Consider the following 16,913-nt stretch of genomic DNA (forward strand, 5'->3'; position numbering starts at 1 on the left):
ACACAAGGAGGTGTGGATGATGGAGGGTCAGGGAAGGAGAAGGTGATAAAATTTTACATGAAAGATGGAAATCTTGTTTGGACCACTGCATGTTTCTTTTTTGCATCTGTCATTGACCCTCACTGGTAATTTTCTGTAATTAGAGTGTACGTTGATGAAAGGAGGGTGAATTATAGATGTTATATATACATGCTGAAGGTCATGCTGAGATTTAAAGTCTCTCTGTGATGTGGGAAATGACAGGTGTTTTGTCCTTGGAGCAGTCTCAGTAGTATCTCATGCAGACTTCCTGCACAAGTTACACTTGGGCTTGCTCTTCAGCAGGGGGCAAGGGGAGGAGCTGATAATCAGGAGCCAGTAAGGTAGTGATGAAGAATTCTAAGACCTATACAAAACAAAAACTTTATTAGCAATGACCTCAATGAGTAATCTACCTACTCAAAACCACATTCAGTCTCCAAAGTACATCGTGGATCTTGACTACTATGGAACTAAAAGGTTTATTCCAGGATGATAAATGCCATAATAGCTTCAGAACACAGGGGTCAGCTCCATCCTAAAAGACTTGGATTAAACAAAATAGCTTTTTTTTTTTTTTTTTTTAATGGCTTTCATTTGAGAGTATTTAGAACAAAGTTTCAGGCCACAGCACTTACACATATAACAGGGAAAGGAAATAAGAGTGTTCTTTCTGGAGTAATTTATTTAAAGGTTTACTGCTATGTTTAATTGGGGTTTCAGTTTAACAACATGACTGCAGTCCGTTTATTCAAATTTCACTTGAAAAACTGATTTTAAGCAAAAAAGTCTTTTCATAATAGAGGAAGAACTGATCTGTAGTATTGGTTAGTTGTTTTCTCTGTCTCCCAAAGCACACATTATATTCTGTGTTGGTTGAAAAAAACGAGTATATGCACATTTTTGGATATGTGAGTGGAAACACGCTACTCAGTTGCGCTGTGCCATAGTTTTTCTATAAAGATAAATGCTAACTTTCTCTGAGAAGTCTGGCTTTAAGCAGACCACAACAGCAAGCTTTGATTGCTGTGGGAGGCACGGAACTACAGTCTTGCAGATGATTAAGAGACAGTTAGATAGTTGTGCAAACATACAATACTGGTCCTGTCAGATCAGATAGTTGCTTAAGCAAAAAGGAATCTGTGCTAATTAACAGATAACTTGTGGGTTTAAACATTCCCAGCCAGAAATGTTCTAAAGAACACTTTTAAATTCTGTTCTTCTCTGCAGCCTCCCCTCAACTGTTCTCCCTAGCCATTTTATTTCAAATCCTTCACTGCTATAAAAAATAAGTATTTTAACAGGCATTATCATCTGCAGCAGATGCCATAGGTCCATTGCATGGCTAGTGATGCACAAGAAATCTTCTGTCCACAGGTCCCTCATAAAACTTAAAAGCATAGTTGGAAATCAGCTGAAGATTTCTTGCTGTGTTTATAGCTGTCCAAAACATTTCAAAGTCAGTCTGTTTTCCCTGATTTGTGTGTAGTTTTATATATGAAAATGAGGCTAAAACAACCATCTCTGTTATTTAAAAAATTAGCAATAGAACAATGAAATGAGATCATACTGATCCATGATCAATAAAGGATCCTAATGTAGAAAGGTTATTTTAATAGAACACAGACTGTTAATTCCTTCAAACCTAAAACCAAAATGCTAGTCATGGGATTAATTTGCTTTATGCTGTCTGGTTCTTAGTGTCATTGAATGGATATTATTTATCCCAGTGCCTTCAATATAAATATAAAATGGGCAGAAATTGAAGAACTGTTAATTCAGATCCTGATAGGCAATTGTTGCATATTGGAATTATGGCTGAAATATTTTCAGTATAAGGTTGAGGGCTTAAGATATGTTGGCAACAATACAGAGAAAGCATACTAACACGGGAAACAAAACTGGGTAAACTTGTGATGTAAAGAGAAGCTGTGGAAGGTAAAGATAGGCTGTCTGCATTATTGTAAAGCGAAAATGTGCTGCTGTCAATTCATGCAGTCTAGTGTAAAACTAGCTGGTTTCAAAATAATCTAGAATAAGATAGCTGATAAATGGTAATTTTAGTGTCTAGGTTAGCCTGAATAGCAGTTCAGAGAGTAGACAGATGAGCTCTTGCAGGTGTGTACAGAAAAGTTCCTAAGTTGGTGTTTGTGATTGTTTGGCTGGAACCCCTAAACTGACTTACTGTTCTCACTTAATGCAGCAGTAAATTCTTCAGTAACTTTGGTCTCCAGTGCATTTAGAGGGAAACAGTCAAGTCTTCTGCAGAGGTAGTTCAAAGTAGTCAGCTTTTCTTCTTCTTCTTTTTTTTTTTTTTTTTTTTGGGGGGGGGGGTATTGTATATTTTTTGTTTGTTTGGGGGTTTTTTTGTACTGCAGGGTTTTGTTTAATGTCAGTCAGTTGTGGGAGAGAGAGTTCGGTAGCTTGCAGGTAAGCAGCAGTAGCAGCTGTAGCTGTTTCTAGAGCAGCTGTCTTGCCTCGTTAGGTTAGAAGAGGTGATAAGCATAATCTTTGCAGTGATAGGTGCCAGAAGTGAAACAGTGACTTTGATAGGACAGCTCTGCGTAAAGTAATACTTGAAAATTTCTCTGGTAAACAGCCTTGTTTGCCCAAAACTGTGCTTTTTTGCTTATTTTTTTCCTTTTTTTTTTTTTTTTTAAATGCATTGGAAATGGTGAGATTTCAGTATCTCATTCAGACAGTGAAAGTTTTTCATTTGTGACACGAGAAAGCATCAGACATACAGTGTTGGTCAGAAAATGTTGGTTTTCAATAGCTTTTAATACCAATTTTTGATCTGGGGTTGTACTCTGGGAGAGTAGGCTGCTCTCTTTAAATGGCTGCTGTTGAGATTGGTTCCCCTTCAGGAGCTACAAATACTTGAGCTGTTACGTTTTGCAAATCTAGATCATTCTGGCTTTTGCCTTAACTTCATTGATCTTCATATTAACTGTACGTTGTCCCATCGCCAACTTAACATGTGCAGAGTATGATCAGTTGCTCAGAAGATGGTGATGCAACTTTGTCCCCGTGGCAGGAATGCTAGCTGGGCAGCTGGCATTGCTCCAGCTGCTTTGGTATATTGTGGTTGTGGAGACAGAATTTGGAAATGCCTTTACCTTCATCTGGGATGGAAATGCTGACTCAAGTTTAGCCTCTCAGATGCGGTGTCTTGTTTCATTAGAGGGAATGCACAAATTGTTTCCTTTGTTTTGAAGAGCTGCCTAACTGGTGATGTTCTTGTCTTAGAAAACACTGGTAGATACTGAATATGGTAGTTTCATCTCTTCTGAGGAATAGAAAAGTCTGTGCTTGTTTATAAATCAATCCTCTCATTATTTTTCCCCTCTGGCCAGGTAAGCCTCAGCACTTCTTATCTCACAGTATTTGATGCAAGTCGAAAAATAAACTACATTTAGCCATGACTCCTGGGGTTTTTGTTTGGTTGAGTTGGTTTCAGTTTTGTTTTGTGGGGTGTTGGGTTTTTTGGGGAATGCTCTGCAACTTTCTGCTGAACATGCAACTCTGATCCTCTTGACCTCTAAGTGAGGAACTGCAGTTTGCAACCTTATGTACTGAACTTAATGTGAGTCTATAACCCCTTCCTCCTAGCAAATTTTTAAAATAAATAGTGAAGATGTGTCATCTCTGGCAAAGACCACTGCTCACTGTGAAGCTGTTAATTATTTAGGGAAGGATACTCTTGCTTAAACAAGGTTTACAGATTACTTGTCATGGTATTAATCCTGCTCTGACAGTGAATGCTGAAAACTTAATTAATTCACAACTTTCTTAGTAACTGAAGGTACTATTCAATATAACCATTATTCTTTTTCCTCTTGCAAGGTTTGGAATGTTCTTATTGGAGTATGAGGTCCAGATGTCTTTACAAAATGCTAGATTTTGTGTCTGTACTCAAAGTGCATTGAGGAAAGTATCACTGATAGTGATTGTAGGAATTCTCAGGTAACAAACTTAGTTGAGAACAAAACTTTTGGAACATGGCACTGATGTTTTTATAGAATGGATTAGCGCTGGCTGGAGAATTGAATTTAGTATTGGGACTGGATGGTGTTCAGTCTCCGTGTCTGTGAAAAGTCCCTTAAAGTATTGCACCTCTTAAGCATATCTGTCTGGTTTAAGCTCAGTAATGAGGCGTCAGAGGACAAGTGCAGTTCGTGAGTCTAAGCAGTGTAAGAGGTAAAACTTTCTTGTGTGAATGAATGGTGACCCCCTGATTTTACTGATTGTACTAACTGCTCTTAATGTTTTTACAGTTTGAGTTGTATTTCATGTTGCATCGCTTAAGTCTTGTTTACGTAGTGATTTATGTTTCCTGAGAATCCATCCCAGATTAATTTAAAGCAGCACTTCAGCGTATCATCACACCATCGCAGGCAATGGAATTAGAGAGGAGGTAGGTAGATGGCTGCTACTTACCTGGCTTTTTTCCTCTGCTACTTCGTATGGGCTGTGCTTCACACTCGGAATTACTGTTTTGGGGCAAAGGATGTGAATTTTCATAGTCTTGACTATTTATTTATAAACTGGGAAAGAAGTAAATAAAGTATTCTGTTTGGATTAACCATAAATGATACAAGAAAACTCAAGGTCTAAGAAAATGTAGGCAATCCTGAAACATATTTTTGCACATAATATTCTTTCCAATACTGATAAGCCTGATGGAGAGAAACATTCCAGCTTTTCAGAATGGAAACTTGAAAAACAGGTTTGTGTAAAAACATTGACCAGTTACCTTAAAACTTTTGGATGTAAAACTTCACTTGAAAACAGCCACCTTTTTTTTTAGAGTGACTGATGTGGCATCTTTCTATCTACACATGCATTATGCTGTGCTTTACGGGAGGTGGGAGGGGAGAAAAAAAGGAAGATGAAAAGAGAAGTTGCCATTTGCTGTTTATCTGAAGCTAGATCATCTCTGGTTCCCAGGGCTGGAGACACAATACAGAAATAGGTTATAGTTGAACAATCAGCCCTCCTAACCTTGTTTTCCTTCCCACAGCCACCCTACAATATTTGTCTCCACCCTTTTGAGACCTGAACACTTTTTTTTTGCCACATGCACCTGCCCTGCTAGATAGGGCTTCTCTTTGCTGCCTTCCCTGAGCTGATGGGGAATGTCTTTCATGTAATTTAGCTAGGCAGTGCCTGGGGGCTCTTTGAGTGCTTCCAGTTTATAAGCCAGCATTTAATACAATTGCTAGGGCAAGTGATGCCTCTTGAGGTGCAAAGTAGGAAGAAAAGGGGAAGGGGTAACATAAAATAATTTTTTTACTCTGTCAGTTGCTGCAGTCATTCTAATTGGGAAGAAATCTTGTAAAAATAGTGAAAAAACACGGGTTAAGAAACTTAAGTTTTTAGGTTAGGTTAGTATAGGCAAAACAACTGCCATATATTAGTATTAGAAATCTAGAGTGCAGATATGCAGAGACAAAGAGTGAAAGGGAAGGACACAATGTTTTAAGTCTCACTGAGTTTTAAAAGAGAAGTTACCGTGAAGCATATGCTGACACATACATCATGAATAATTTAGGGTGTGGACAGAGGAGAGGGCAACCAGCTGTACCTTCTGAGCCAGCTGCAGCAGACTGATAAGCTCTTCTAGAAGAGTTCTGCTAGGAGGAAGTAGCAGTAATCATAGTTGGTGGTTACAAGATTATGGGTCATTTACGGGAAGCTGAAAGGATAAACAGCGGATCAGCATCCTTGGTAATAAGAACACAACAAAAGAGGTCTTGAAAAACCTCCAAGTTCAAATCACCACCAAGATGTTCCCTAAACAATGAGTGACTCTTCCCAGTCGTGCAGGGCCTTTAAGCTGTCCACTGCTAGCTGTCAGAGCAGGAGGTGGCAGAAGAAGCTTTGTTGTACCCTTCTGTTCTCCAAGTAAACCTTCATGTCTGGGACCAAGTATGGAGGACTCCAAAGTGAATACTGTGGAATAGCAAGTTACTTGTCAACTTGCTAGGCATGTTGAAGCACTTCATTAGACTGAATTGCCTAAAATATTTTCTTAGTTTGAAGTATCTTTTTGTTGTGATTGAAATTCCTCAGGGCATAGTTCCAGGCCTTTAAAACTGTATTTGTCAATAAGACCACTCTTGATAAACTGTATTCAAAAAATGCTGAGAGAATCAACATAATAGAACCTTTATTGACAGATAAGTACTCAAGATGATTCTGCATCTTGAACTCTGTAAGTGCTTAATAACATTCTGGAGTCATGACAGCTTCCTGTGATGAAGAAACCCTTTTAAGAGAAAGCCATCTTTGGAAATGGTGGTTTGCTGAATGCTGTTTGTTCTGCTAGTACAAAAAAATTGCCAAAAAATTAGGTGGCTGTTCACTCTTCAACTCACTAATTAAAACTTTAAATATTGTGGCACTTTTTTTAAATGTTCTATAGACATCAAAATGTATGCTGAGTGTTTTATATGAAAGTTTAAATAAAGTGTTTTCCCTTTCACTAGATCTATAGCAGTTTAGACTAGCTGAAGATTTTGCTGTAACAATTTTGGAGGATTCCAGGCAGTGATCTCTTGTGGTTTTTAGAACCTTTAGAACCTTTCTTACAGGCAGCTGTTGCCTTTGTGCTTATCTACAGTCCTAGTGGTGAGAAAAAAAGAGACTTCTTCCATGGAATTGTGACACTTGTAGCAGTAATCAAAGATGTAGGCACTAATTTGAGCACCAGATTATTTGGACCCAGTGGGCTGAGAATTTAGCCATAAACAAAACGAGTGTAAGTAGTATCTTAACGTAGCCACTCTCTGTCCTTCACCAACAACCGAAGAGATGAAGGTTCAAATCCCTAAGAAGTCAGTATGAGAGGACATGAGGAAATGGAATGAAGGTGCATCAGGGAAGCTGGACATTAGGAAAAGGTTCTTCACTGAGAGCATGGTCAGCCACTGGAATAGGCTCCCCAGGGAAGTGATTTAGAACAACAAGCCTGTCAGAGTTCAAAGAGCATCTGGATGACACTCTTAGTCATAGGGTTTAGTTTTATTTAGTCCTGCAAGGAGCAGGGAGTTGGACTTTTGATGATCCTTATAGGTCCTTTCCAATTTGAGATATTCTATGATCCTTCTAGTACTCTTTGTATACTGCAGTCATCTTTTCCTTTTTGTTGCAGTGAGAATCAAGCACGTAATGCTTTTTCTTATTATTTTTACAGATGGGTGTATGTATAAGGTAGTATTTTTAGTGCTGTTTATGTACTAAGTAAATTGGGGGAAAAAAATAGAGCCTGTATTAAAAAATGTCTCTTTTGTGAATGTGAATGAGTCAATTCCTGTAACACTTACTCCTGAGACATTTGTACCAGTGCAGTGAGTGATGTGGCATATGGTCTCCAGGACTGCATGAGGATGTGGTTCTGTTACATAAGGGATTTGCACTGGAATCATTCACACTGGACAAGGCAATATTTTTTTGTACATAGACAGGCTCTTGGCTTATGCTGTTGCATGAGTGGGGCTTGAGTCAATTCAGTGGGGACTTCATTGATTAAGAAGTCTGGAAATTCTTACAGGTCATGAAATAATCATTAATCTTTCGACAGGTCTCTCTCAAGTGCCTACAGTTTTAATTTTGAATATTCCCTGGTGCTTGCATTTGAGTCACTTCTGCAGAAATGAATGGACAGAGTTTGTCCTGGTGCTGAAGCCAGGTGCATTACCCCCACTGAAGGTCTAAGAAACAGAGGTCCTAACCTGCCCCAGTGGTTTGCCTGGAGTCACCTGAGTTAGAAAAAGAAATGTAGCTCCCAGCTGTTTCAACTCCAAATCCACTTAAATTTAATAATCCAATTTATCAGCTATAAACCTATGTTGAGATTCTCCTAATAGTCACCTGCACAGAAAACATTCATTAAAACAGTATGTTTCATATTTAGTTTGCTCTGTTTGGTGTGTCCTGCACTCAGCTGGTAAAGTGCCAAGGATGCAGGCCCAGTGAGCCTCTCAAACTTCCATCATGGGAGAAAGTGTTTGTTACCTGCAATACCCACGTTTTGAGGGATTTAATTTTAGGCTTTTTGGGACGAGACTTTTTTGGTACATTGTATTGTGGTTGTACATTGCAGACAGACGACTGTCTAGCTTTAGATCTTTAAGAAAGGCTAAGCAAGCTGTTTCAGAGTGTCCTCATATGTGCTACTGATTTCCTGTAAGTCCCAGAGAATTGGCTTTGATTCTCAATATGTTTTAGGCAAGTTTTAATGAGAGCTGACGGGGAGCTTGGACATTACCATACCTGGTCTTCAGACAGTGACTTTGCTGCTATGAAACAAAGGCTAAATGACAATGGCCAGTGTTATGTAATCTTATAAATGGATTAGGTTTGTTCCAAAATTGTTTATAACATGAAGAGAATAAAAGCTGTGGGAATTCCACCTTCTAAAGGACCTGTCTTTAGAAATCTGGCCATGCTGGTTTTAAAGATCCTTACGCTTTTTCTGTCTGTGCTATAGAAAGTGGTGACCTGAAACCTAAATCCTGTGTTTTGAGCTCATCTCAAAGCAAGGTGTTATGTAGAGATATGGAATACAAGCTTTTGGCCCAGCATACCTGATGAAATGTAAGGTTATATTCAAGGTATCACCTGTCTTCCTGCTTATGCAGTTTTAAAATTATTATTATGTATATTTTGGGTTTTCCCTTCCATTATAGCATTTGCCTGCAGCAGTAGCTTCCCTTCCAGATACTTGTTTTTAATTACTTGTGATTGCTAGCATTGAGTAATTTTGTTTGCTAAGGAAATCCCCTTGCAATGACCTACTGACTTTACCAGAATTATGAAAGAAACTTCAGGCCTACTACTTAGATTGTCACTTTGTATTTTGCTCATGATAACCTAGTAAAACATTCTCTTTTAGTGCTGTAGGAATACCATCCTCCTCTAAATGCAATCTTATTTCCTTATTTTATTTTTAACATCATTTTGGGTGGGATTCAAGATAAATACACAATAATGTCCTTTACAAATCCATAGCTGGAGAGCCCCCTGCACCGTATGGCCTTTACCCCAGCCCAGGGAGTAACTATTTTGCACAGCAGTTCTGTTCTGCAGAGGCAGGCAGGAAACAGAGGTCAGGTGTTATTTTGAGGAGCTGTGGGGCTTTCATATGGGTACGCTGTGCTGCCTGAAGGTATTTACAGTCATACAAACACCAGTCCAGTTTTACACCAGTACTTATCCAACACATCTGCACTGATACTTCTGCACCTAGACGAAGTTCCACAAAGTAGATAGACGGTCCTTTAGTTGGTTTGCATCTTTGACAAATGGTCAGTGGTGTTGGTATCCTCAGCAGTGCTCAACTCCCAAAAGATATAACCTGCCCTGATGCAGACTGGTGTGAATACAAGTCCTTTTTTTGCTTCAGAGGTGTTTACCTTCAGGAGAAGAATAGTACAGGGTGGACAGGTGGGGGCAGTAATATCTTGAAGTACCGCACCGAAATCTGTGAGAACCTGTTGGTTTAAAACCTTTGCGTGAACTCATTGAACATGAATGTGAAAGAGAAAACAGCGGTAGCCTGTTGTGATGATAGAGATTGCATAGGCAATTGGAAACAAAGGACTTTTGGATTAACATGGCAGAATTCGGGCAGCTTCAACGGAACTGCTCTGAATTTATTCTGATAGAACCAAAGGCATGGGTTTGCCTTCAGCTTTTCGTCTTAGTTGATAAGAATGTCTGCTTGCAGTATTGCAAAGTAAGAATAGTAGTAACCTAAATTTGTGGCATTTTAGAAAAGAATGTTAATATGGTACACAGTAAAAAAGCATGCAAAAGATCTTGCTTTGTGTCTTAAGATTTTAAAAAATAAAACCACAGCCTTTAAAGCTCTCATATCTTTAAACAGCAAAAATGTCATTTGTTTAAAAATACTCTCAAACAAAAAACAAACCCTAAAACTGGGACATGAAAATGAAACATGATTTAACTTAATTATAAGCCTTGAACAAGGAAACAGCATGTTCTCGGAATACTTAATTACAGCATTGTTTTTAGGTTGAGGTTTTTGTGTGTGTGTGTGTGTTGCTCCACTCAGTCTTCAGCAGAAAGAATAAATGGCAAAGAAAACACGGAAGTACAGTAATCATCTTGAAATGCAGTTTCCTTCTTACTGGGAAGCTATCACATGACTTGCTGAAAAAAATATTAAAAAAAGAAAAAAGCCAACTTGCAGTTGTTCTTTGGTAGCATTGAAACTTAATTCTCTCTAAATCTCACTAAAAGATGTCTGGGAGTTGAACTGAAACGGAACCTGCCTTTCAGTTAGTCAATATATTGAATGTGGGTTACTCAGCCTTAAAAATACACACATGGTAACTAACAGCTGCATTTCTGCACAGACTTCTGCTGCTGAACAGTATGGGTCCCATCTATCCCTTTTTGAAATCGGTAGCAGAAATTTTTAAGAGAAGAAAAGGTCAGCTACTTTTTTCTCTTAGGACCAAAGAGAATATTTCTCAGAACTGTGCCCCTCCCTGTGCTCTCACAGGTGAAAAAAACCACCTGGGGTTATATTGTGTACTTTTTCTTCATATGGTAGATAAATGGAAGGACTAGCATTTTTATGTTGTATTGAAATGAAGGGTTGTCAGCTCAAAAGGATTTGTATCAAAAAAGGTACGTTGACCATGTTCAGTCATGCCCTAAAGACAAATCTAGGGTAGATTCTTATGGTATGCTGAATTAGGTGTGTGAAAGCCAGGAGCAAAAACAAAACTCTGGTATCCCTGAGTTCTGCAGTTCACTCTTGCACTCTGTGCTGCATACCAGGAGCAGCAGCATGCTTTTGTGTCAGTCACGCTTTATTCTTGTGTAATTTGGTGTACAAGCTGTATGTATGTTGTTAAAGTAACTAACTCTTTAATATCCCAAGGTGCTCTATGTATTATTTCCTCCTCTAAGTTTACAGTCTATAAATACAGACAAGAAGAAACATGAGGAGAGAAATGGCAAAACTGAATAAAGTCCTGCAGTTAACTGGGGTTTCTTTGAATGCTGTTGCATTTCTACACAGAATCACATGTAGGCACCTATATATAGTCAGTAATTTGCTTTCCTTGTATGCACAGTGACCTGAGTCATTCATTAAAGGAAAAAAGTCATGTAATAACAGGATGATAAGTGACACCAATGGTATCATTACTTCTTTAAAGGAACTTGCATGGTTTTCTGGTTTTTTAAGCATATTTCACCTTCTCACTTAAGTGTATTCCAACACAGTATATTATTTTCTTGACCAGGATTCTGACCTGGTTCATAAATGAACTAAAAACTTCATGAATCCAGATGGAACATTAATTTAATCAACTATGCTTTAAGAATAAACAAGAAACCACACTGCCAAAAAAAAAAACAACAACAAACAAACAAACAAAACAAAACACCAAAAAACCCAACCAACCCAAACTAAACCCCCTCTCAAAAAGAAATAGTCTAAACTATAAAACCCTCACCATTTCAATCTCATCTCAAAATTGTAACCATGGCTGCTGAAATGAGCATTTTAAGTTTCATACTGAGCTGTGTGAGGGGAATAAAACCGTTCATACCTAAATAAAAGCAAACCCACTGCTTTGTAATGTGCTCACAGCTCAGCACGCAGACGTGAAATCAAGTCTAGAAATCAAGTTCTTGGATGCTCCCCTGTTTTGTGCTGTCACAACCTCCTGAAGGTGTGGGCTCTTTTGTGTGTCACTCTTTTGCTTTTCTGTATTGTAAAATGAAACTCAGTATATTGCACATCTGTTCTGTACGTGCTGTACAGCTTTGGCTGGGGAGGAGGGCTGTGCCATGGTGGGTAACATCCCCAGTTCAGGGAGGTGAGCTGGGCCCCTCTGATGGCTCAGACGGGGCAGAGCATCAAGTAGGGCTGGTGTTACACCTCAAGAGGAGCTCAGGCCACCGATTGTCATCCACTCCTTCCATCGAGCCATTTAAAAACTTGTTCAATTCCTGATTTTGAGCTGTGAATGAAGGTATTAAACTAGTGAGGGCATACAGGAAAGCTGCAGTGTGATTTGGAAACCGTACTTAGGTTGTTCGAAGCTCACTGTTCTGTCCCTTTGCAGATGAACGCACAATTTTTTTTTTTTTTTCTGAACAAAATACGCAGCAACAGCGCCAGCACTGCTTTACGGGAAACCACGCTGCTTCGAGATGTTCGTGACGTTTTTTTTACGGGTTTAGACGCCGCTGTAATTTTATGGGAAACAGGAGGTGGGAAGTCTGAGGCCGTATAAAAAAAACCTCGTGGCTCGAGGGAGCCAATATCGAGAGAGCCCGCTGCGGGGCTGTCACTTCACAGCCTTTCTTCCTCGTTCCGTCCCACCTCGCTGCCGTTTTCCCTTCCCTTCTGAGGGATTCGTAACGGCGCATCACGGCTCCTATTATCATAGAGATAAGAGCTTCCTCCATGGGAGGGAACAAAAAAAAAGGAAACAAACAAAAAAAAACCCAACCCCCCAAAATAACAAACAAAAAAACAATAACAAAAACAAACAAATAAAACCCCGCACTTTCTGCGACGTGCGTGGGCAGGAGGGCTCCGTGCCAGCGCCCGCCGCCGCTCCAGCCCCGTCCCCTCAGCCGCCGGCGGTCGGGCCGCTGATGCTGCCCGGAGACCCGCGCGCAGCCGCGCCCGCCCGCTCGGCCTCAGCAGCGCCGTCCTTCACTCCTTCCTTCCTCCCTCGCCGGCGCCGCCCCAGCTCTCCGCTCCCGGCGGCCGCGCCGGCCGTGCGAGGGGCGGGCGGGCGCGGCCATGGGCTCCGCGGCGCTGCTGGTGCTGGCGGCGCTGGCCGTGCCGCTGGCGGCGGCCGCGGGCGTCCCGGAGGGGCGCAGCCTGCGGGGGAGCTGGTGGCTGCGCAGCGGGAACGGCTCGGTGTCGCTCCGAGCCGAGGTGCCGGGCTGCGTCCACACCGCGCTGCTCCGCCGCGGCCTCATCCAGGTACGGTTCTGCCGGCGCCCCAGGAGCGCTGCCGGGCCCGCCGTTGGGCAGCCGGCCTCGCAGGGCAAAGCCCATTGCCCCGTGTGAGGAGGTCTCCAGAAGCACGATTAGAGGCGACGGCCTCGCCACCCCCACCCGCCTCACCCCCCATTGCCCAGCCACGGCTCTGTCCCGGGAGCTGCCGCAGCCACTGCAGGGTCTGTCGGCGTTGCTGGTGCAGCTTCGTCTCTTGGCTCCGCCCGTGGCAAAGGGGTTCTGTGGCTGCAGCGTCCTCAGTCCCAGACGGGACCAGGGATAGAAATGGAAGCGTGTACTTTGCAGTTTGTGAGGTTCTGTGGTTTTGGCACGGAACCAAAGGTGCTGACTCCAGATACCTGCAGTATCCTCACAGCATGTAAGTCGTGTTTACCTACAATGTTACCTCAACAGAATGAAAAGCTAAACCCACCCTGCTAAAGTTTGACTTGTAGATGTGAGAAGTTTAGGGATTTCAGGCGGTTTAGCCCATTAAAAACCCCTTTTAATACTTGCAGAGCATATCAGAACAGCTGAGATTGTGTATTCCCTTACTCCCTAAGGGAAACTTTTCTGCTTCAGTTTACGCCTGTCTCTTTAGTTTTTAGATTTATGAAAACATAGCGACCACTTTCCTGGACAAATTATCAAAACTGCAGTTCTAAATAGGTAGCAAAGTACCCTGATAGCAGCATAAGGTGCTTGTGACTCAGACCTGACAAGAAACATGGCACTAACTGGGTCATTTTTGAAATGAGATGCCTTTTTGAAAGGAAATGTGGAAAGTGAGACATGTACCTGGAACAAGGAAAAGAAATAAAATATAGTGAAGTTAAAAAATTCATCTGTAAAACTGATAAATACAGTTCTATACTAGAAAATGTAAAGTACTGTCATATGTTATCTGAGTACATCATATTATCCTTCCCTTTACTGTGGGCCCAGTGTTGCAGTTCTTGTGCAGCATATGTTTACATTCTGGATGCATGCTTTTTGTATTTTCCTTGACTTATCCTTCAGGTTATTACACTACTTTGCTCTGACTAAAGTTAGAGAGGTAAAAGGAGAAAGTGACGCAACTTTGGGCAGGATAATTTTAGCACTATTCTGTGTTGGCGTAGGTTGGGAATCCCAGTACTAATAATAGATTTCGAAGAGTGTCATTGCCAGATAAAAGAAATAGTCAACATTGGAAAAATAAATACACTAAGAAGCCATGACGGTCTGTTGCTTCAATATCTGTGTGCTAAGTGACATGATGCCTTGGACATACACAATTAAGGGTTTTTCTAAAGTTTTCAAATGTGCAGTGGTCAGGTAGGCTGTGCGTGGAGGGACAGTGAAGGGAACTGTGCCAGTCTGTCCAACACAAAAGTGGGCAAGGTGCACTGAACTTTACCTGGGATATTTGGGTGTGCTGGGAGGTGTTGCTATAAGAAGTGTGAGTAATCATCCGGGAGAAACTGTGACCAATGCACTGACACTGACTCACGCTGGCAAGATAATGACGTAATTAAAGACTCACATTTAACTACTCACATTAAACACACTTACAAAGCAAGAAGAAGTGATTGCTAATTTAGCTGCATTGCTGTAAACTGACTTGTAGTTTGAGTCATTTTGAGTGGCAGTATATTTGGAAATGAGGCTGTGATCATGAACTCTCATGTCCCTGTGCAGAATCCCAAGCCTGCACAGAGGCATGAAAGCTTAGTCAGTACCGGCTGACCAGCAGCACGGATCTTGTTAATAGATAGGTGGATGCTTGGCCAATTAAATAGATGATGGTTGTGGTCACTTAGGACATGTTTACATGAATACAAGTAAGAACTTGCTCCAAACATGTGCTGGTATGGCCAGGTATGAACCTGCTGTGGACTGGAATCTGTTGCTAAATTGGTGATGTTAGTAGGCTCAGACGAGGCACTGAGTTAACCAAAATACTTCTCTGGTGTGGTTGCTTGACCTCTGGGCTGGAGGCAGCTGGTGTCTGGCTAGTTTTGTGCTCAGAATGAGCTAACTTGTTTCTATGTATAGGTGTGTACAGGTAACCCAAGGTCAGTTTAAACCCATTCTTGTGCAGTTTACAGAAAAAAGCGTTCACACAAATATTTGCACCAGGATAACTAAATTGTTTTAAAATCACTTGTGTTTGTTTAAAAGACAGAATGTAGACCATCCCAAAACACAGGAGCAACCTTAGCAGATTTGAAATCTATCGCAGATCTTAAATGTACTCAATCCCTGCCACCATAGTTGTAGCATTCTGTAAAGCAACAAACCTGGGCGTGTCTGGAGGGAGCCTGTGACATCGTTTCTTGCTGCAGGTTGTGGCTTCATGCTGCAAAGGGAGACCCAGCTGTTTGTCCTGAGGTTTCTTTATTACAGTGATGAATATGACCAAAGGTTTTCAAATGCAGCTGATTAAAATCGTATTCCTAATCATACCAAAGCATGCACACTGCCTTAATTTTAGAGGCATAGAGCACTGATCCATTTCTTCAGAGTTTATTATCTCTGGAAATCAGCCCATTTTGTGGTTTTATCAAGGGTAGAATTAGGAGTTTAATTACAGGTGTCTAAATACAAAAGTTTTGGTCTTGAGTATTTTTTTCATTTACTCCTTTTGCTCTTCACCACAGAATGCAGGATTTTTATTCCTTGTATGGAAGATGTCACTAGACCAGCAACCCAAAAGCTTTCTGCTTGTAATCAAAACTGAAGATTGGTGTGAAAAGCTGTACCAGGAAATAGGAGAATAAAGCTAGTGGGAACAACATGATTCTGGATAGCAGGACCCATATGTTCAGTGACCTAGTGAAATCTGTGTGCTGTTTTTCTGTGTGACTTGCAAATGGCAAATAGCACTGCGTCCTTTACTTCTGTGTCCGTGGGATTTTTAATGAGGTAGCATCCAAAAGAGAAATTTAAAGCAAAATTTGTGAGGGCCTACTCCAGCAATGTAGCTTAGTGGGCATCTCAAAAATGAGGGGAAGGAGGGCAGCAAGGGTAAAGCTGCTGGATATTAAGCCTGCAAAACGTGGCTTAAGTTGCAAGACTAGGCTGCAAGCAATTTATTTATCATTATGTGGTTCATTTCAAATTTAGGTCGATGCACAAACTGTTTTTGCACAGGGATGCTGTAGCTGATTGCGTGTCTGTAGCCTTACTTTAATCTGCTGTGCAGGCCATACACTTGAATTGAAAAACATCTCTCTGACACGGAGGGTTTATTACTCATCTCTCTGGATCCTCTTAGCATTTGTTCTAGAGATATCTTTACTCTGGCTCATAAAATATACATTGGATGAAGACGTCTTTCTGAATGCACCAAATGCTCCTATCTTAGAAAATGCGCTTGGGGAAGATACTTTTGAGTTTCCCACCAAAGTATTGTTTTCTTCTGTGTTCAACCAACGTACTTCAAATGCTGGATTAACTATGATTAAAGCAGGAGATAGCATCAGACTGTGTGTTTGGCTTGGTACTTTCAATAGAATTTCACCAGGATTCTGTAGCTGTTGGTACTATTTACATGTAAAATTAAAAACCAAACAAACATGAGAATTGCACATAAAGGATGTAGTAGTCACTTGAATAAAGTTAGTGCAAAGCTTGACTATGAGTGCACACATTTTACAAACTTGCAGCAAACCTACAGGTAATCCTGCAGCTCTGGAAACAGATCTGCCCAAAAAGCATTTTGTCTGAAGATTTTGCTTTAAACCACTGTCAGTGTAGTATTTTCTTTCAGGCACAGTTCTGGTAAGCGTTGTGTATCCACAGGTAACTTGCACATTAAATCTGTGTGCTAGAAGGAGGCATTCTCTGCCATGTACTGTCCAAGTTCTGCATGATACCATTTCTTGCTGACAGGTAGCTCCTGTAAAGT

At 40.9% G+C, this 16,913-nt stretch overlaps 1 protein-coding gene across 2 annotated transcripts in view; it reads left to right on the plus strand.

Moving 5' to 3' along the window:
* Positions 1 to 12,805: 12,805 nt before the first annotated feature.
* MANBA (mannosidase beta) overlaps positions 12,806 to 16,913 on the plus strand; it is a 56,296-nt gene continuing 52,188 nt past the window's right edge. For both annotated transcript variants that reach the window (XM_050338058.1, XM_050338059.1), the window contains exon 1: positions 12,806 to 13,006. In XM_050338058.1, the coding sequence (XP_050194015.1) occupies positions 12,821 to 13,006 (186 nt within the window). In that variant the 5' untranslated portion in view covers positions 12,806 to 12,820. The remainder of the gene's footprint in view (positions 13,007 to 16,913) is intronic.

The sequence above is a fragment of the Myiozetetes cayanensis genome, unplaced genomic scaffold (genome assembly GCF_022539395.1).
Source record: "Myiozetetes cayanensis isolate MyiCay16 unplaced genomic scaffold, myiCay2020 scf7, whole genome shotgun sequence".
NCBI lineage: Eukaryota > Metazoa > Chordata > Aves > Passeriformes > Tyrannidae > Myiozetetes > Myiozetetes cayanensis.